The sequence below is a fragment of the Podarcis raffonei genome, chromosome 8, assembly GCF_027172205.1.
Source record: "Podarcis raffonei isolate rPodRaf1 chromosome 8, rPodRaf1.pri, whole genome shotgun sequence".
In the NCBI taxonomy this organism is placed as follows: Eukaryota; Metazoa; Chordata; class Lepidosauria; order Squamata; family Lacertidae; genus Podarcis; species Podarcis raffonei.
In genome coordinates, this window is record NC_070609.1 from 68,335,092 (window position 1) to 68,356,599 (window position 21,508).

General features: G+C 47.3%; 1 protein-coding gene across 3 annotated transcripts in view; it reads right to left on the reverse strand.

The window, feature by feature from the left end:
• TP73 (tumor protein p73) overlaps nucleotides 1-21,508 on the reverse strand; it is a 79,158-nt gene that overhangs the window by 51,823 nt on the left and 5,827 nt on the right. For 2 of the 3 annotated variants that reach the window (XM_053400626.1, XM_053400628.1), the window contains exons 2-3: nucleotides 20,076-20,171; nucleotides 17,738-17,861 (exon numbers count right to left, since the gene is read on the reverse strand). In XM_053400626.1, the coding sequence (XP_053256601.1) occupies nucleotides 17,738-17,861; nucleotides 20,076-20,134 (183 nt within the window). In that variant the 5' untranslated portion in view covers nucleotides 20,135-20,171. Of the gene's footprint in view, nucleotides 1-8,460; nucleotides 8,652-17,737; nucleotides 17,862-20,075; nucleotides 20,172-21,508 lie in introns of those variants that run through there. The other variant, XM_053400627.1, reaches the window with a different exon arrangement.

Consider the following 21,508-nt stretch of genomic DNA (forward strand, 5'->3'; position numbering starts at 1 on the left):
TGTAGACAATACTGAGCTAGATAGACCAAAGGGTCTGGCTCAGAATAAAGCAGTTCTCTACTTCCTTGTGCAGGTAAACTTGTCCAAGGAACTTGAAGCAGGTGATAATTGTCTTGCACAAAACCCATCTACCCATTTTCAGCATGAGGACTGTGTGCTGAAGGTCCAAGGGTTGTATGCCACACATACGCAGCCAATATAAAGCCACTCAGACAGGTCATACCACACTCATTGCCACTGAAGTGCTGCGCTGAGTGGAGTAAACCTCTCCATACAACTCCATGCTTTGACCGGGCCATTTCACCATTGCAGGGCTGGACTGTGCAGAGGAGCTTTAAGCTGCTCAGCTCAGCGCTGAGATGGAGAAAAGAGGGTGTTGATTTTGCTGGGGGCTGGTGGGTCCCCTGCAGTGGATGTGGACTTTGGGCATGGCACCCATGAGGCTACCCCACTGATTTCTCCCTGGATGGGCAAATGAATCGTGAGGACTTTGCAGAGAATCTTCCCTGGGGGCAAATGGGGTCCTGGCTTGCCAGCTACCTTTAGCCAACCCCCACCTGCCAGCCTTCTTACTTTCCACTAGTCAACAGGGGGCGGGCGCTGTCCATCAGCTTCCTCCACCTTAGCCTGAGTGTTGCCCCTTGTATAACTCAGCAGGGAGAAGGAGGCAGATGGGGCACAGCTAGAATGAGTTGGCTCTGCCTCTGGCGCCACCTGCTGTTGGGCCTCCTCCCTTTGGCCCCCACCACTCCCAATGGGCACCACAGTGCCACACCTGAGGATACTGCGCAGAAAGCAAAGGCCCTCTTGCTGAGTTACAAAGCCTCCTTCCGATCCGCTTTCCTTATTTCAATGTATGCATCTCCCACCTTTTTGAGGTCTTTGAGGCAGTTCGTGAGCGTGTTTGAACAAAGTATATTTTTGGTCTTGGCAGAGGCAAGCCTGCGCACGTACGTAGGTCTTCCACCCCAGAACAGGCACACAGATTCCCTTGCCCTGTGCTTGGTGTCCATGCTGAAGGTCCATGCCAGGGCTTCAATAGCTTTCTAACATCACTCGCTGGGGAGGGACCATAAACTCAATGGTTAGAGCTCCTGTTTTGCCCAGACAAGGCCCCAGGTTGAATCAGTGGCATCTCCCGGTACAGCTGGGAATATCCCCTGCCCAGAACACTGAACACATGACAGGCAGGGCCAACTACCACTTAGCTGTGATCCCTGCATTGCAGCGGGTTGGACTAGATGACCCTTGGGATCCCTTCCAACTCCACAATTATAAGCTTCTATGATTCTAACTAACTAGTTTCTGCTGCCATTCTCCTCTCTGCTGAGTTCTTCAAGGCTCTAATGCAGCCTTTCTCAACCTTGGGTCCCCAGAAGTTGTTGCACTACAACTCCCATCATCCTTAGCTGCCAGGGATGATGGGAGCTGTGGTCCAACAACAGGAAAGTCTGCTCTGGTGTGTTCAAAAGAAAGCTTGGGTCATTACCTATATCCACACTCTAGGTCTCAGGCTCAAAAAATAAAGTACGCTTCCTGGTTGCCATTACAGAACACAGTTGGGAGAAGGAAGGGTGACAAAGCTAGAACCAGTTAGCTGTGCCTGTCGTTGGCTCTGGCGCCACCTGCTGTTGGGCTCCCTGCTTTCCGCCCCACCAGTCCAAACATCCAGCAGCCACCATGGCATGCAAGGGAAAAAAATAGAGAGCACAACAACTGATTGGTTAAGCCCTTAAGAGATCTGAACTGAATGTGGAAGAGAGAAGGAGATACCCAAAGTGGTCCAAGAAGGAGGGGTTATGATGGTTTAAGGAAGGTGTGAAACCAGCCCAGGAAGGTGTGAGGATGGGGATAGCACTGAAGGTCAAACAGAGAGGCTTGGAGAGGCATATTCAGGCTCTGTAACTGACCTTCCTCACTACTGGCATGAAAAATACTGCCATTTATTTCTTTGGGAAATCCCTAAACTGCACCTTCACCCAGAACATGAATGTGTGAGCAGTGTACATAAGAATCAAACATCATTACAATAGCATCATCATCATCTCATATGAGTTAAAATAATTTATAAATAGAATTTTTTAAAAACAAACTTATATGCCACCTTCTATTCAGGGGCGGAGGAAGGGGGCAGTGGGGGTGGACCGCCCCAGGTGTCTTTGCTGAGAGGGGTGACATTCAGCACACTGCTTGCCCACGACTTCCAAGCCTACCCTGAGGTGTCGGGGGAAGGTGGGAACTGTACCACTTTGCCCGCGCCATTCCCCCCTTCCTCCTTCATTTTGACAGCTCAGGGAGGCTTGGGAGTCATGGGCGGGCAGCGTGCTGAATGTCCCCCATCAGCAGCTTGCTCCGCCCCCGTGGGTGGCTCGCTCTACCCCCGGCTGGAGGCGTGTTTGCCGCTCCATGCACCTGAGTGGCTATCCCGTGCCTGGGAGGGCACCCTCCACACCCTGCCCCCCCCCCCCCCGGGAGTGCGCTCCGCGCCCGCGCCCCCCGGAGCTCCCCTGCCCTCCCTGGGTGTGCGCCTGCCCTGGGCAGCTTGGGCATATGCTTCTATTCAGAAGATTTAAGGGCAGTTTACAGTCAAACTATAATGCTAATGATGATAATGTACTATAAAAAGGCAATAAGCCAACACTGAAACGCCAGAGCAACAGCACCTACAACATCCAGCAGCAATTATCAGCACAATATCTATGCCAAGAAAAATGCTTGGGCAAATAAGTGCGTGGGTTTGTTTGTTTTCAGCATACGCCGGAAACTGTTGGAGCTAACCTTACCTTGCTGGTGAGCAGGGCCGTCTTAAGCATATCTGGCGCCGTGGTGCAAAGATCCCTCAAGCACCCCACCCCTGTTTCCCAGAGTTGTCGACCTTTTCCCAAGCCTCTGTGGGGATCACTCTCCCACGGAGGCTTGGGAGGCAAGCTGCACGCCCGCCAGCCGTATGGTTGATGGGGCACAGCTGGTGGGCGTGCAGGAGAGAAAGGGGAGGCCACTGGCAAAGTTGCGCAGCTCCCCCACTCACTGGGGTGCCCCTGAGAGACCGGCGCCCTGGCACAACGCGCCAGTGAGCCCAATGGGAAAGACGGCTCTGCTGGTGAGAGGGTAGTATAGCCATAGAATCATAGGACTGTAGACTTGTAAGGGACCCCGAGGGTCATCTGGTTGGCATGTACTAGGGTTGCCATATTTCAAGAACTAAAAATCTGGACATTTTGGGGGGGGGGAGTTTAAAAAACCCAGACATTTTGCTGATTTCCCAAAATCCTCCCCCCTCCAGATGCTAATTGCAATCCCAGACTTCTCTGGAGAAATCTGGACGTATGGCAACCTTATCATATACATTCTTTGGCCACGCCCATCAACATCAATGGGTCTACTCTAGCACTGGATTCCACCCAACGACCTGACTCTACACCAGATAAAGCAAAACTCTGAAGATGTGTCTGCAAAGCACCAGAAGCTGGATGGATTTCATTTTGCAGATCCCCAGTTCAACACAGCAATGGAACTTAGTTACCCTCCCCTCCTTACCAACATGCCATCAATCTTAAGATTTTTAAAACTAACCAGACTTTGGAATCAAGGGACAAGTTATAACTTGGGATTCTCGAACCTCACCCACGGATAACTTTCTGATGTTGCACTCTAATAGCTTCCTTTCTTTTTCTTTTTTTCTTTTTTTTTAAAAAAAGTACCAACATGAGACATCCATGTCAAGCAAGACCTCCAGCGCGTTGCAACTCCTACAATATCATCAGTGTTCAGTGAGTAACAGTTGGAATTCGGAGCAAGACTGAACTTGCACTGGTGGAGAACACCTCTTTTCTCCCCGAAAATATGCATGCAAAACTCCTTTGTCCTCTTTGATAAAACAGTTCCAGGATGCTTTCGCCCTCCGCACTATGGATCTTGAGGTGCCTCCTCAGACAGAGATCCCCAAGAATAGGAATTGAGGACAATTTTGTTTTGTCTGCATTTTAAAGCAAACCAACCAAATTCACAGTTCTCCAGCTAATATGCAGCTTGAACAGAGTAAGCAGAGTCCGTTTTTTTAAAATGCAGTTTTGGTTCAAAAGACATATACTGAAATCTGTATTTTATGAGGATAATGGGTTATGGCCAATGCTAGGCTTAATGAGACCAGACCCATTGAAATTACCGAAACAAAGGTAGTCATGCCCATTGACTTCAGAAGATCTACTCTGAGTAGGACTAGCACTGGATACCATCTAATGTGTACAAAGCTGTAAGGCATATAAAGTGTGAACTTTATAATAGAAATGCATAAAACGTATGTGCAAAAAATGCATATTTCAGGGGAAAGTGTTTACAAGGATGTGTATAATTTAAGCACAACATTTTCATTTTAAAAAATACGTTTTTAAAAAAAACTATTAAAAAACAGGACAGGACAGACTTCTGGCTGAAAAACACATGAAAATACAAAAATGTGTTTATCAGGAGGAAATTCACACTAAAATGCTGAAGAATTTTCATGATGATGATGATGATGATTGAATTGCAAATTGCTGTAGAAAGAGATAGAACTGAATTTAAGATTGGAAAAATGAGACACTGAGATGCCACAAACTAGCAGATCCCTCCATTGCCAATGATGGGGAATTGAATAGGCATAAGAAAATACTTCGGCCACCTTATGAGAAGAGAAGACTCCCTGGAAAAGACCCTGATGTTGGGAAAGATTGAGGACACAAGGAGAAGGGGACGACAGAGGACGAGATGGTTGGACAGTGTTCTCGAAGCTACCAACATGAGTTTGACCAAACTGCGGGAGGCAGTGGAAAACAGGAGTGCCTGGCGTGCTCTGGTCCATGGGGTCATGAAGAGTTGGACATGACTAAACAACAACAAGAAGAACATCAGAGGTGTCTTTCTGGATCTGACTAAAGGTACAGCATCCAGTTTCCCAAGCTGGTCAACCAGATGCACATGGGAAGCCCACCATAAGGACATGGCTGCAAGAAGCCCATCCCACCGTTATTCCCCAACAACCGGTCATCAGGGGCATATTATACAGCCATCATGACTAGATGCCACTGATAGCTTCCTCCTCCACCACCAAGAATGTGTCTAACCCCCATTTTCAAGCCATCACCTAATTTTGCGGTAGCAGCTTCCATAGTTTATGCCCTGTGTGCAGTCCTTCCTCTGGGCTGGAATCTCCTACCAATCCATTTCTTCAGCTGATCCTGTGTCCTTGTCTCATTAGAGAGGGTAAAAAAAAACCCACTCTCTCCATCCACTCTCTCCACACCATGCCTAACTTTCTAAAAAACCTCTGCCAAGTCCCACACCCATCTTGACTCAAACTAAACATTTCTCTGGTTAAAATAGGGACATTCTAAGGAAAAGCAGCACATTCCTGGATCAGTTCAGAAACCCGGATGACTTCTTTAAATCTGGGACTGTCCCTGGAAAATAGGGGCACTTGGAGAATCTGAACTTTTCTTTTCTTGAACTAAAAAGGCTGCAGGGATAGGAGCTTATTAGTTCAAAAGAAAGAAAAGAAAATTATAGGGGTGTTGCTGTGATCATTTTAGTTGCCCTTTTCTACTCCTTTTTTTCCTGATTTGCAACCTCTTCTGAGACTGGGCACAGCATTCCACATGTGACTGCACCATAGATTTCTATAGAAGTATTGCAATGGGGGCAGAGGGTATGGATTCGCTTTGGTTAGGATGCTATTGCAGACCTCTGCCTAACTGGTGCTTTCTGAAAAGATAAAAGAACACAGTAACAGCCTGTGAGATCAGCACAATGGCTCATCTAGCCCGGAATCCTGTTCTCATGGAAGCCTACCAGATGCCTCAATGGGAAACCCACAAGCAGAATCTGAGTACAAGATCACTCTCCCCTCCATTGATTTTCAGCAACTGGTATTCAGAAGCATGGCTGTCTCCAACTATGGAGGCAGAGAATAGCCATCATGACTAGTAGCCATTGGTAGCTCTCTCCTCTATGAATCTGTCCAATCCTCTTTTGAAGGCCATCAAATTTGGTGGCAGTTCAGTAACCAAATAATGTGTACAAAGCTGTGAATACACTGGAGTGGGTGGGGGTGTGCATAGAAATGCTAGTGAAATGCATATATTAGTGAAAATGCATCATGTTAGGGAAGACTCCTTGCGAGTAAGTGTATGTATGGTATTTAAATTGTGCATACTATTACGAGAAAATGCCATGAACTTGGTCAGCATTTTTATCATGCTACACCCTCAAGAAGCTTTAGTATGTGGTACTATGACAGAATTACTAAATGTAATCCAGCATGGATCAGATCAGAAATCTAGATGAGAGATTACCGGGAGCGCAAGATATACAGATAATAAATGGCTTGTTTTAAAAGAAGAAGAAACAAAACCACAATGGTGGCGATTACTGGTGAAGTAAATTAAAGAGATATAGTCACCCTGACTCTGGCAATTATCTCCTAAGGTTACAGAAAACACATGGCCTGTGAGATCGGAGGCAGCTACTGTGAGTGACTCACGCCAATTAGCGCAAGTTAAGAGTCAGACCCCACTGAGCACACACCATGGGTGTGTTACACTGTTTGGTAGACAACAAGGTCTAAGGCAGATCACCTTAAATGCTGAGTGATAAATTGACAGATAGCTTCTAACTGTGAAGAATCAGATTATAAATCCCTTTGATTTTAGTGCAATTCACTTCTAGGTAATACATTTAGGGTCCAAGCTTGGAAGCAGGATCCCAATGAAATGGCCAGGATTTAATAAATGCAACTTAGAAGCCAGGCTCTGGAGTGACTTTTAAAGTTACAGCAAAGGGTTTGAGCATGAATTAACATTGCCATTGTTCATATAGGAGAGGGAGAGAGAGAGAGAGAGAGAGATTTTTGGCGGCGTCGTAAACTTCATGGAAATTTCTGTGCCATTGGAGATGTTCTTGCGGGTTGCTAATTGTTCAGCAATTTCATGGATCAAAGCAAAAGAGAAATGGAAATAATTACTGTGAAATTGCTTTCTTTGCAAGATAGCTTTAAGAGTATAACATGGTATTTTTCTATATAAAAAGGTATTTACTGTTTGAGATTGTCAAGGATAAATAATGTCAGAAAAGCTAAGAAGCACGCCACCCGAACATAACATGTTCAAGCAGAAGTCTCATTGAACTCAGCCTTCTTTTCTCGCTTGTTAAGAGTGCTTAATATACTTGCCTTAAAAGCACATACAGTAATGTATGAATGCCATCGGTGAAACACAGAAAACCCATAAAGAAACAAGACTTCATATCTGTAACCAAACAATAATCCGCTAATTTCAAAGGCTAGAGCACCAACACAAGAGTCTGGGTTTATCAAACATTAGTCCCATTAATTTCAATGGGTTGTATCCAACTAAGTTTAACCTAAAATAGACTCATTGGAATGAATTGGTCTGCTCTAGGACTAATGTTAGATAAAGCCTAATGGGTCTACTCTGAGCAAAATCTAACTGACTACTTAATGGAACACTTAATGGACTACTTAACTTACACATACTATTGATTAAAGGCATTAATCTACTTATAATATTTGAAATAAGAGCCAAGCACATTCATCAGTAATTGCCAGTGAGTGCCTTTCTTTTATTCTAAGGAAGCTCGTTTCCGATGCACTGTGGTAAGGAGCCAAATTCTGTGGGCATGTTGACAAACCCTCCTCTGTCACTCTTTGAAGACCATGCTGAGGACCAAAACATTGTGTTGCATTTCGCTGGAACCCCTGCAAACAGCTGAACTGTCAAAGTGCAGGATACATCGCAGGATCCCATTCCTAAAAAGGACAACGTGGATTCCCCTGTGGTCTTTGTTGAGTGCCATATCCTAAACGTACTGGGTCTTTGGTTTTACAGATCCCTTTTTGTCCCCAGTTCTCTTGAGCAGCTTCCTAAACAGCCTCCCTTACAAAGTTATGGATGAATGGGGAAATACCACCTCCAGACCAGCAAGAGAAGCATAAAAAAATTAACATGTGGGAGTCAAGTCAGAGCCCAACCTTTATCTCAACTGGAGACAAAGGTCAAAATACACTACTGAGCCACCGTACCAGATGCCTTGCCAAACAAGTATCCTGTGCTGTAGGACCCAACTCCATCTTCAATGCAAGCCTGCTAGAGTGAGATCAATGCGTCTCCCCACATGCTCAGAAGTGCAAAAACGGTGGCTGGCAGCATCCCTCCAGGTTTTCAGACTCTCTCTGTCCTACCTGGGGATGCCAGGGATTAAACCCGGGACCTTCTGCATGCAAAGCAGATGTCCTGTGCCACTGAACCATTTGCTAACAGGCAAAGCAAACGCTCCCCTGTTTCAACCCATCCTGAGCCAGCCCACGCTGGCATTCCTCAAGAATCCACAGGTGCCCTGTTCTGGTCTAGCCAAGCGCCACCGCGTCACGGGAACCGAGCCCTCGGCAGAAGAAAAGTCGAGACCTACCGTGGTGTAGTGCTGCATTGGGTTGCTAGCGTACAGCATTTTAGTCTTCTTGGGGTTTAAAAGTAACAGGGGAAATCCCTGTCGCCGGAGTCATGGAGTCAAGGGGTGGACGGTGGAGCCGCGGGGGGCATTTAAACGGCATGCAAAAGTGGGGGAGGGCGGTGAAGTGCCTGTGGTGTGCCAATGGGGAAAGGGCAGTGGAAAGATGTGGGGCTGGCTACTTTGGTGGCTGGCTATTTTGCTTGCTTCTCTACCCCCACCTCCAAGCACCCTCCCCACACCTTGGTTCTGTCATCTAGCTGCATCTAACAACAAAACTCATACCCACCCCTTTCCCTCTCTCATGACTATTCATTAAAGAAATAGGCAGGCCTAGACTTGCCCGGTGATGTATTGGACAGTACCACTGGTTCTCAGTGGAAAGGGGGGGGTTGGAGTGTGAGGTAGGTGTCCTTTCTGCAGAATAAAACCGAGCCAGACTTAATTCCCATGTCCAAAATATTTTTTTTAGCTGTATGAAACAGATTTGGGTGGTACGTTGCTTTGTCATGGACAGAGTGAGACTTCTCTGCACGGGCAAACGGAACGATTTGGAAATTGTCCCCAGGTGTGTGTGTGTGTGTGTGTGTGTGTGTGTGTGTGTGTATTTGTGAAGCTGAAAAAAGGTCTGTTCCCAAGACAGATAGTAATAGATTATAGAAGTCTGTGCTTTAAAGAGAAGGCCTTCTTTCTGCAACAAAAACATGTATCAATCCATCGATCGATAGATGCAGATACAGTGGTACCTCAGGTTACATACGCTTCAGGTTACAGACTCCGCTAACCCAGAAATAGTACCTTGGGTTAAGAACTTTGCTTCAGGATGAGAACAGAAATCGTGCTCCGGCGGCGCGGCAGCAGCAGGAGGCCCCATTAGCTAAAGTGGTGCTTCAGGTTAAGAACAGTTTCAGGTTAAGAACGGACCTCCATAATGAATTAAGTACTTAACCTGTGCTACCACTGTATATGCAAGAGTGCAAAGCAGGGTACTGATTGTGCTGCTTCCATACCACTGGCACGAATGGATTTTAATATCATGGAGTCTGCAAGCTGGCAAGCTGCATGAAAGCTTCTCACCGTTGACCTATAAGGCTTCGGTCCACACCATTAGGGGTGCCATACATCCAGAATTTCCTGGACATAGCCGGGATTCGTCTGCCAAAAATAGCGACTGGGCGGAATTTCCGAAAATTGGTCAAAATGTCTATGAAAACCCGGCATATGGCAACCCATGTTTTTTGCAAGAGATTTTGCAAAAGAAGCTCAACAACTTTTGTATCCGGATTTCCACTTTCTGAAATACGGCAACCTTGCACATTATACATTTAAAGCATCTCCATCGCATATTTAAAGTACCTGGCTTTCACCCAAAGTACCCTGGGAAATGTAGTTTACCCCTCATGGAGAACAATCCCCCATTCCTTTAACATACTACAGTTCCCAGGATTCTCTGGGGGAAGTCAAGAGTGCTGAACGTGCTTTGAATGTATGGTGTGGATCTGGATAGTTTGTCTTTTGATTTTTTGTGTGTGAGAGAGAGTGTCTCAAGGACTGGCAAAGAGAGGATCAGGAAGCATGGAGGGTGATGGGCAGCTGCCTTATTTACTGCATCAGACCACTGGTCCATCCATCTCAGAATCATCAACATCAAAGATGCAGAATTTTTTTCCAGCTTGAGGGCCACATTGCCTTCTGGGCAATATTCCAAGGGCCACATGCCAGTGGTGGGTGGTACCAGAGGCAAGAGAAGGTGGAGCAATGAACGTAAGCTTCAGCTTTGTGCAGTAGATTGGTTTCTACTCACACTTGCAGACACTCATCTCCATCCTTCACCAGGCAAGCAAGAGGGATGGTCCAGCTGGGCAGAAGCACTCAAGGAGAGGCTGTGCTCCCCCTGCTCTTCCTCCAATGAGACCCCTGGTTCCAGATATGAGCAAGAACGAACCCTGACACCGTGGTGATTCTTCAGTGTCCACCTTGTTCCCCAGGGCCTCTGGATATAGTTGAGAGTTGTGGCTTGGGAAGAGTTCCAAGGGCCCAAAAGTGAGGATTGGAGAGCCACATTCAGCTCCGGGCCTGAGGTTCCTAACCCCTGGCCTATGCTGAACCACATTGACTCTCCACCCTTTCTGACAGGGCCCATTTCCAATTCTATCAAGAACCAAACCTAGGAGCTTTTGCCTGCCAAAAGCAGGACTCCAAGTCGCCTCTCCTTCCAAAGGAATCGTTTCTGTCCTGCGCTTCCTTCGCAAAGGAGCCCAGGGCAAGCAAGCAAGCAACAAGTGATAAAACGATAAAGACCACTGTAATGGGTATGAGTTACTCGTGCGTAAACTGCTGCCTCTCTAGGCTAAATTGCCTTGTAAACCGTTCTGACTGCACAGCCCATCTCCGGGTGGCTGTCTCAGTCGCTGGCAGAATCTGTCTGTGGGCGTTTCTTAAACCTCTTCCAGCATAGAATCTGTTTGACTCCCAGTCTCCTCCTCCTCTCGCTGCGCGGGAGTCTTCTGCGCAGGGAGGGCGTGGGTAGTGGAGGACCTGTGCTCTCCTCACTGATGTCCAGTGAAGAGTCCCGGAGCTCTCTCTCCGCTTCCCCCATCTGCCCCCCTTTATCCCTAGTGTTGCGCTGATTTCCTTCCCCCTCTACCGGGCTGCTTCTCCTCCTGGTGCTGGGTCCTTCGCCAGCAGAATCTGGGAGCCTCCCCTTCGCTTCTCGCTCTGATGTCAGTTCCCTGACAACCACCTTGAAAACAATTCCAATACAGATGTGGACTGGGAGAGATCTCAACTTAAAAGGCTTGTTGGGAGAGGAGGAGGGTAGGGACCGAAAATACGACAGAGACAGCAGCTCTGTCTCTGGAGGGCATTCCAGAGGGCAGGAGCCACCACACTGAAGGCCTGGTTTCTATGTTGTGAGCAAAGGACCTCCTGGTAAGATGGCATTTGCAGGAGGCCCTCACCTGCAGAGCTCAGTGATCGATTGGGTATATAAGGGGTGAGATGATCTTCCAGGTGTCCTGGTCCCATGCTGCATAGAGAGCTTTGTACACCAAAACCAGCACTTTGAACTTAACCAACCATAGGAAAAGAACTTCTCAACAGTCCGGGATGTAGAGTGCACATACAGTGGTACCTCTGGATGTGAACAGGATCCGTTCTGGAGTCCCATTTGCATCCTGAAGCGAACGCAACCCGCGTCTGTGTGACTGTGCATGCACAGGTCGTGATTCGCCGCTTCCGCACATGCGTGTGACATCATTTTGAGCGTCTGCGCATGCGCAAGCGGCGAAACTCGGAAGTAATGCATTCCGTTACTTCCAGGTCACCACGGAGCGTAACCTGAAAACGCTCAACCTGAAGCATATTTAACCCGAGGTATGACTATACTAACAAGTGCATGCATATCAACCAGCAGGCTCATCTGGATCCACATTCACACTCTCAGGACCATTGGAGATATTGGAATGAAGCCTCCTTTTATCATTCGCTGCCTCCTGCCCATCCCTCTTGCATTCGTCCCCCATCCCTTTATCCATATACTTTCCATGAGCAACGGAACTCCATTTTCCCAGCAGACTTGAAAGAGTCAGGGGCAGCGAGAACAACCACTCTCGCTTCTCCAGAAAAGAGGGCAAAAGAGGACAGAGATCTACGTCACATTCGCATAAGACTAATTTATATGTGCAGGGGCAGATTTAGAGGTAAAGACAGCAATTTACTTGGAACAATTTAATTGGAACTTGTCAGCATAGTGAGGATGACCATCCTTGGTCAGCTTGAGCTACTGTCCAGGTGGAAACTGTGGCTGGGCATCTCCCAGGTCTCTCAACAGAGAGGCTGTCCTCTATAAAATAGGGTACATGACATGGTTTGTGTTGGGTCAAGTGACCTCAACACTGCCCTGTAGCCCACAGTATCTTAGGCTGGAGACCAGGGTTTCCCAAAATTGGAAGCTAGTCAGGGATGATGGGAATTGTATTCCAAAAACGGATCAAACGGATCAAGACCGAAGTTTGGGAAACCCAAATATAGACCCTGGTGCAGAACTTTACAACTCTGGGCAAGATCAGTTCTTCTGTAAACCACGGATTGGATCCTACTCAGAGTATACCCACTGAAGGTCCTCAACATGACTAACTTAAGTCCAATGATTTCAGTGGGTCTTCTCTGAGCAGGACTCACCTGGATGCAACCACATCCTCTGGGCTCCCACGTAAAGGGCTGTTATTGTGGGGTTACAGTGATTCAGCTCAGATATTACTGACAGGGCTTGGCATATTAGCACTCCACAAGCAGAACCTGCAATAAAATGTTACAGAGGATCCTTGCTTCCAAGAGGGCTGGGAAACCTGTGGCCCTAGCCATGTCGTGCTCTCCAGATGTTGGCTTCCAACTCCCATCATCATTTGTCATTGGGGCTGATGGGAACTGTAGTCCAACAACACAGAGAGCACTGCATTGGCTATCCTTGCCCTAGGCAATGGTAGCTGATGCCTAGTGAGAATGATAGGGCAGAAAGCGGGAAGTCAACAGCAGGTGGCACCAGAAGCAACAACAGAGCCAACTGATTCTAGTTTAATTCCCCATCCTACGCTTCATACCTGCTAAATTCTATAAGGGCAAGGACTGAGACTAAGGAGTATGAAAAAGACAGCCAGGGCCACCCTGTAGGCAAGTTGCAAGTAAGAAGGCAGGTGGACATAGAATAGTAGAGTTGGAAGGGACTCTGCAGATCATCTAGTGCAACCCCCTGCAATGCAGAAATATGCAGTTGTCCCATACGGGGATCGAACCTGCAACCTTGGCATTATCAGCACCACGCTCTAGCCAACTGAGCTATCCAAGCACATCCAGAGGAATCAAGGTTGGTGGGGCAGTACCCCATTTGCTCTAATGGACCAGTCTCCACTGCCTCTGGGGCTGCATGCACCCAACTTTCAAAACCCCTCTGCAAACTATCAGTTCAGATCTCTGGTCAGAGTGTCTTGCCCCTCTTCCCACAACCAGCTGGCCCCAGGTTCAATTCCCAGGGTCTTCAGCTAGGTGATGAAAGTGTTGGAAGCTTGGGTGCAGCTCTGCTTGGGGTTAAGACAGATAGAGTGAAGGGCATCCATATCCCCAGATGATCCCTGCACATTTAACCTATCAGGATAGCTGTCTGTTTAGGCTGATACATCTTAGGTGCTGTGTTTACAGCTTCCTCCTCCTCCTCACACTTCTTTCTTAGACCTCAAGATGATAGGTTTTCTTTGAACTAGCCTCTGCGAGATCGAAGGAGCAAGCATGGCTGCCTTGTTCTTCTCTGGGCTAGTTAGACTAGAACTAGAAACCTTTCTAGCTGCTATGTATTTCCTAAAATCCTTTTGGTGTATTTCCTTCAACAAACAACTTTATTATTCTCTTGCATCTCTCTATGTGTGATTTCAACAGACAAAGTCTATTCTCTGAACCAAGCTTCAGTAGACAAACACTGCTCAATATGCATATGAAAGGGTTTCAGTAGGTAATAGGACCCCAATAGAAAGACCTCTAACTGAATCCCTGGAGAACGCCTGCCAGTCTCTGTAGACAATGCTACTCTACCTAGGCATGTCTACTCAGCAATGAGTTCAGAGGGGTTGACCCCCTAAGCAAGTGTGCATAGGGGGAAGGGCCATAACTCAGTGGTAGAACATCTGCTTTGCATGCAGAAGGTTCCAGATCCAATCTCCGGCACCTCCAGGTAGAGCTGGGAGAGATCCTGTATGAAACCCTGAAGAGTTGTTGCCAGCCAGTGTAGGCAATAGTGAAATGGACTAATGGTCTGACTCACCATCCTGTGCTGCTGCATCTTCAGGGAACGTTTGTAGCTCAGCAGTAGAGCACCTGCATTTTGTGTGGAAGGTCCAGTCCACAGCATCTATAGGTAGGGCTGGTGAGAAAGCCCTGCCTGAAAACCTGCGACTCGGGGCTTATCATCTCCTCTGTTTGTCCCCTGCTTTCTCCAGGGAAAACCTGCAGTTTAGTGCCAAATTGGAACAAACAGCAACCGGGTTCCCTGCAGAATGCAGTTTTGCTCCAATTTAGGGCTAAAGAGTAGGTTTTCTGGGGCAAAGGCAAAACCACTCGGACTCATGCCTAAAAAGCATGAGGCAAGCAGGAATCTGGTCAGACCCTGCTTTCTAGGCATGGAACAAGTGTGGATGATCCCTCTGTGCAGACAGTACTGAGCCAGGTGGACCAATGGTCTGAGTCAGTATAAGGCTCCTTCCTGTATTCCTAGAACTGCAGCATCAGTATCACCGCAGGAAAACTTTTTCACAGTTCCTTGCGGCATAACTCTATACCAGCATGAATTAGAGCCTCTGCTTTTGTGCTGTTGACGTGCTCCACCTACTGCAAGAATGTTTGCCTTCCACTTGTCCAGTCAAGCAACAGAAGCTTTAAACCTGGATAGTATAGTTGGTTAGAGTGTGGTGCTGATGAACACCAAGGTTGCGGGTTCAATCCCTAGCTGCATATTCCTGCTTTGCAGGGGGTTGAAGCAGATGATCCTCAGGGTCCCTTCCAAGTTTACAATTCTATGATTCACATTTCTACACCTGAGAGATGTTTGGCTGTTCAGCTGAGGTCTATGAACTTAAAAAAAAAAGGAGGAGGAAGGAAGGAAGCAAGCAAGCTGGTCTTCCCTCTTGGGACTCTTGCTTCATATCCTCCCCCACCCCAGCAACCATGGGCCCAACCATGATAAGAGAATGGGGAGGGGAAGGAGAGGGAAGCAACCAAGAGAAACTATAGGCAGTGGCTTCAGCTTTCGTTTTGAAACTCTGGCAACTGGCGCCCCCTGGGGCTAGTGGGGCAGGAGGCAGGGGCCCAGCAGTAGGTGGCACCAGAACCAATGACAGGCAGAGCCAGCAGATTCTGGGTTGGTCCCCGCCACTCCTCCTTGCTGAAGTTCTACATGGGCAACACAGAGACGAAGGAAGAGGAAGCGGTGGGCAGTGCTACTCCCTTGACTGGGTGTAAGCAACGTGGCAGGCAAAGGGCGCACTGATATTGGTGCAGCAGTGTGCCACATTGGCCCTAATGGAGTAGCCTCCACCACTGTCTCCCAGAGAGAAGGCTTGAGGGATCCATGGAAAGTTATCAGAGGTACCTCTGTGTGAAGAGGATGGCACACAACTCCATGGTAAATTACTCCTTTTTGAATGCAGAGGGTACCTGATTTTATCCAGCATGTAAAGGAGTGCTGTGCCAAAATCTTCTCCTGCATCCCGCCCCCAATTTTCCCATCCAATAACATGAAAGGAAATTGCATTTGCAAAATATTGAAAGGGGAGATGAAAATTTCAGAGAAATTCTTGGGTTGTTTGTTTGTCGTGCATACCTTTTGAGAGGGCCAAGGGAGTGGTCTCTGAACGTCCTTGCTTTTATTCTACACATCATCTCATCAGTGGTCTGCAGCCTTCCTGGGTGACCACGTTCCAATCAAAGCCCAGGGAAAGCCATTGTGAGTGACTCATCCCATAGCTCTTTCTCAAATCGGGGCAGAGGGGGGAACTGGGCAGGAGGCTGCAGAGCCCCGGAGAAATGTTTACTGGGGAAGAAAGTAACACCAACCACCTTTGACCTCCTTGCAGCAATAAAGTGAGCTCCAACCCTTGCATTGAGAGAAATCCTGCAGAAATTCTAAAATGCCTTGAGAATGAGGCAGAAAATCTGAAGCTTCATTTGCGAGGAAAGCAAGCTTTTGAGAAATCGGAGGACACATTTCATCACACTGTTAGTGTACTGAGAGTGTCGGGGGGGGACCCAGGTTCAAATCTCTACTCACTTGTGAAGTTTACTGGAGGACCTTGGATCAGTCTCCCAGCCTGACTTACTTCACAAGGCTGTTGTGTGGGTAAAGTCAAGGGGCTTGAGTTCACTATCTGATGGAAAAGATATCTGCCTGAGATTCTGGAGAGCTGCTGCCAATTAGACGAGACAAAAGTGGCCCAATGGTCTGATTTAGCCAAAAGCAACTCTGGAAGATGGAGCATAGCTCAATGGTAGAGCATCTGCTTTGCATACAGAAGGTCTTAGGTCAAGCCCTAGAATCTCCAGTAAAAGGGTCAGTTAGAGTAGATAAGACCTCCAAGGAGGTTTCAGAGAATAGCATTGGGAAACCTTTGCTCAGCCTCATGGGAACTGATCTGTGAGCACCACCACCCCATAAAGTTGAACCTTCTCTCCCATCTATTTAACAACCTCATAGATCCATTGGGACCAGTCCTCAAGAGATCTGAAAGCATCATCAATATCTCTCTCTCTCTGTGTTATCTGGATCAGGAGAGAGAGTGCAGACAGTGAACCAGTGTCTGGAGGGGGTCATAGGATGGATGTGGACCAACAAAGGGTGAAGAAGAAGAAGAAGAAGAAGAAGAAGAAGAAGAAGAAGAAGAAGAAGAAGAAGAAGAAGAAGAACTGGCTGCTCTTTTGCTCCCCTGCTGTGATGCCATGATGACAAAAGTGGTCCCCCAAATTGTTTCCTTTATATATCCATAGGTAGTACGATTAACAAAAATGAGGTTTATTGTGAGGAAATCACATCACGCAAAATTCAAAATGTAAAAGAAAAGGATGTAGTGTTAAAGCAGCAATCTACTGGATTGGGGCAACCTTGAAAGAGCTCACCTCCTCCTTCCCTTGATAATTTAGCTGGTGCAAATGCTTCCTGAGGCCAAACCTCTGCAGGACATGTTGGTAGAGTTTTGAAATGATAGAACAGACAGTACCATTTCAGACTAGGAGTGGGAAATCTCCCCCCCCCCCCCGTGTGTGTGTAGTAGTAGTAGAAGAAGAAGAAGAAGAAGAAGAAGGAGGAGGAGGAGGAGGAGGAGGAGGAGGAGGAGGAGGAGGAGGAGGCTGTTCCATTAGGGCCAAAGGGGCCCTATGATCTCCGCTAGTTTCCAGCTGTATTGCCTTCTTACTTACAGCCCAGGAGGTGGCACTGCCTATCAGCTTCCACTTCCTTAGTCTCAGTGTTGCCTCTTGCAGAACTCAGTAGAGAAGATGATGGAGACAAAACTGGAATCAGTTGGCTCTGGCTATCCTTGGCTCTGGCGCCACCTACTGTTCATCTCCCTACCTTCTGCCCTATCAGTCCAGACACCAGTGCTTGAAGTCTGAAGTGTCCCTTGAACCAACCCGTCACCATGTCATTTCTCTGCAGCCTCAACTGAGTCAACAAAGCCTTCCACTTTCTTCCTTCTCTTACCATTACGGAGTCATTCATGCTTCTCATCTGGAAGACATCCATGGTGACCTCTGTGCGGTTAGAAGCTTCACTGCTCCCTGCATGCCCCGACTGGGGAAGGTCAAAATAAGTGCTGTCAGGTTCCCTGGTGGAAAGGAAACAAGAAGGCTTCAGTGCATCTGGTCTGGTCTCCAATAAATGCAGCCTCACCTTGCACTTCTACTCATTCATTCATTCATATTTAGCAAGGTATATATACCAGCTTAATCCCCAAAATCTTCAATGGTGCAATCAAAATTCAAGATTCCCTGGGATGAGAGAGTATGGGTTTAAAGGATCTTGTGTTTTCACAACTGATTTGGAGCTACACTAGAGTAAGTTCCCCACCCTCAGCTCAGTCAGTAAGTCCCACATCCTAGCTTAAGCAGGGCTCTTCCAGCTGAGGGGTTCGGGTCATCTGGCAAAAGTTAGGATTGCTTGGTACATGGCAGGCGTGCAATATAAGGTGCTCATTAAAATTACCAATAAAATCAGGTGTTAGCTGGGCTGCTTTTTGCAAAATACAGCCAGCAGTTTAAATATACAGTGGTACCTCGGGTAAAGAACTTAATTCGTTCTGGAGGTCTGTTCTTAACCTGAAGCTGTTCTTAACCTGAAGCACCACTTTAGCTAATGGGGCCTCCCGCTGCCGCCGCACTGCTGCTGCGTGATTTCTGTTCTCATCCTGAAGCAAAGTTCGTAACCCGAGGTATTATTTCTGGGTTAGCGGAGTCTGTAACCTGAAGCGTCTGTAACCTGAAGTGTCTGTAACCCGAGGTACTACTGTATACATAATGAAATAAATTTGCAAATTTAATAGCATGTCAAATTTACCTGTCTGGGGTACAGAATACAGTACAGTGAAGGCACTTACTTAATATCAACGGGCAGTGTGTTCCAAATAAGAAGTGCTGCCACACTGAAGGACTGATTCCTTGCAAGCATAGAGCAGGCATTATGTGGTGCTCTTTGCCTGCAGAAGATCCAATCCCTGGAATCTCTAGGTAGGGCTGGGAGATAGATCCCTGCCTGTAACTCTGGAGAGCTGATGCGAGTCCATATAGGCAGTTCAGACAATATTAAGCTTGTAAGAACAATAGCCTGACTCCTATGTCCCTGTGATATACATCATTTTGAATGCATGCATTTTAAAATTGCCTTTCGAAACTGTGCATCTCTGCAAACTAATTTCATCTGGAATACAAATGCATGCATGTTGGTTGTTGCATGGCTGTTATTGAAGTTGTAAATTACCCTGTGGATTCTTATTCTATTGATTGATTGATTGATTGATTGATTATTTTAAGAAAGCCATTCATTATGGTCCCAGAATCCTGATGGCATAGATCAACCTCCACCAGTCTAGAGCACTCCAGATTGGTGAAGGCTGAAATATTGGTGAAGAGATGATAGAGATGATGGGGGGAAACGGTTCAGACAGAGCCAGGCTGCGTAAGAGCCCTGAAAACACAAACCCTGCACTGTCAACTCCCACTGGACATGGCTCTGACTCTGAGGACAAGTCCCCTTTGGAACTGTCCACAGTGGAGGGAGGGCACTTTGCTATTACCACTCTGCAGCCTGGAGCAGCAATGGTGGTTCCCCAGCCCTGCTGGTGCAATGCTTCAGATAGGAGTTGTCTCCGTAAGAGCCCACAGTTCCTTTCCTTCTGCTAAAATTAGACTTGAAGGCAGCACTTTGCTGCAGCCAGTTGAACAGAGTCTGAGCACCTGTTGCCCTCAACAGTTTCTACTATTCGCAGATGGGCCCATGGCCCTCAGAAAGGTTGGCAACCTCTGGCCTAAATAGGGCATGACCTCTTTAAGTGCAGCAGTTCCCCGCAGAGGGGGTGGAGCTAGATGGCTGCTATATTATTTAAACCCCCCAGGTGGCTCTGCACCTTTGCTGCAGCTGCATCCTTAGCTGGTGGTATCTGTGCTTCAAGGAGCTGGCCAGGGTCCTGAACGCCTGTCCTGTTACTGAGTCATGCCAGCTCCTCTGTGGGGTCCTGGCCAAAGGCACAGGTTACTGTAATGCTGATGTCTGTGCAGGTTGATGTTACCTGCTTGACAATGGGGGGGGGGGATAAGCCCTTTCTGCTATCTGCATCAGCTAGGTGAAGCTCCTAAATCCAGCTATGGCATCAACAAACAATACATGTGGGATCTCCTGTTTGCCTGCAGTGGGAGAGAAAGTTAGCCAAAACTGTGCATGGAAAGTCACTCAGGGCAACAAGGACATTACTGTAAGCTCTTTGGGGCAGGGGCTCACCACTGCAAAGCTCCGTTCACCTAGACGGTGGCATACAGGTGATACTTACAGGGTGCTCCAAAGGTGCTCGAATGTGGTGCCTTCATCTGCTGGGGAAGACTCCGACATCTTCACAGCAGGGGTCTCTGATGAAGGATAGATGGCCCTAAAGGGGAGAAGGAGAGGAGGAAATCAGCTTAGCAAGCTCTGAGGTATTTTATTTATAGAAGTGTTCATATACTGTTGCATCATAAAATAAGGTGGCGTACCATGTTAAAACACAAAGTGCCTTAAAAATAAAATAAAATAGAAGTGCAGATAATTATAAGGTGATTTTGAACAGCCGTAGATATTTGACTGTGAAGCTAGATCGAGGTTGGGAAATTTCCAGCCTTCAAACCAGATTAGGTCTACCAAGCCTTGGCATTTGGCCCTCAAGGCCATTTCAGCCAAGCCACAGCCATCTGCCCAACACCTGATATGTCATAGAAGAAGTTAGGTATCATGCAGGGGAGGAGCCATAGTTCAGTGGCAGAGCATCTCAGGGCTAGGAATGTCCCACTGCCAGACCGTGTAGACAATGCTGAACTAGATGGACTGGCTCTGTAGTTTTCTCTCTTCCTATGTACAGGTAAAAGTCCTGGTTTAGCCAAAACTGGTAGGACAAGCACCACCAATCAGCTGACCGTCACCTGAAAAGCCCTTTGCAAGACCCCCCCAATAAGCTGATTGCTGAATCCTGTGGAGTGCATTGCCTGCATAGTTTGGTGTCGAATCATGTAGGCAAAAAGGGTCAACCAGGTGTCACTGTGATGCACCACTCAGCTGTCAAATTTGGTTTGCATGCGGGGGTGGGGAGGATAACAATCTGGCTTACCGCCTCCCTCTACCCCAGACTGTGCTACAATGCTTTGCTACTACATCTGAGGCCAGGTTCCAGTTCTGCCTAGAGCTGAAATGGCAACAATTCAATGTAATGAGTTCTACAGGGCTTTTGTTTCCAAGCACAAGGCCGCAGAGGAGATGAGTGCTAGATCCCCAAGCTCTTGGAACCAGGGGACTAGCCAAGGGATTAAGGAAGGAAGCAACCTGCACACCAGTGAGGTTGGAGGCCCTGGTGTTCCTCTATATAAAAATAAAACATTATTAATTAGCCCTGCCACCAGCTTTATGGACAGATGCTCTTTTCGCTTTCCACATTAGGGTCACAGGTAGAAGTTCAGCAGGTATAGAGTCTCCCCCTCACACCATCATGTCCTCCCCATTTCAGCCTGTTATTTGGCTGTCAAAGGTAAACAGCTTCTGGCATTCTTTTTTTTAAAAAAAAAAAAGGCATCAGGCCTATAATTAATTGCCTATTTACTTGGAGTCATAGAATTGCAGAATTGGAGGGACCCCAAGGGTCTTCTAGTCCAACATCCTGCAATGCAGAATATGCAGATGTCCTAATCTCATCTCATTGGATTTTGGTAGGCAGCTAGTTCACTCTGGCTCCTACCCCAG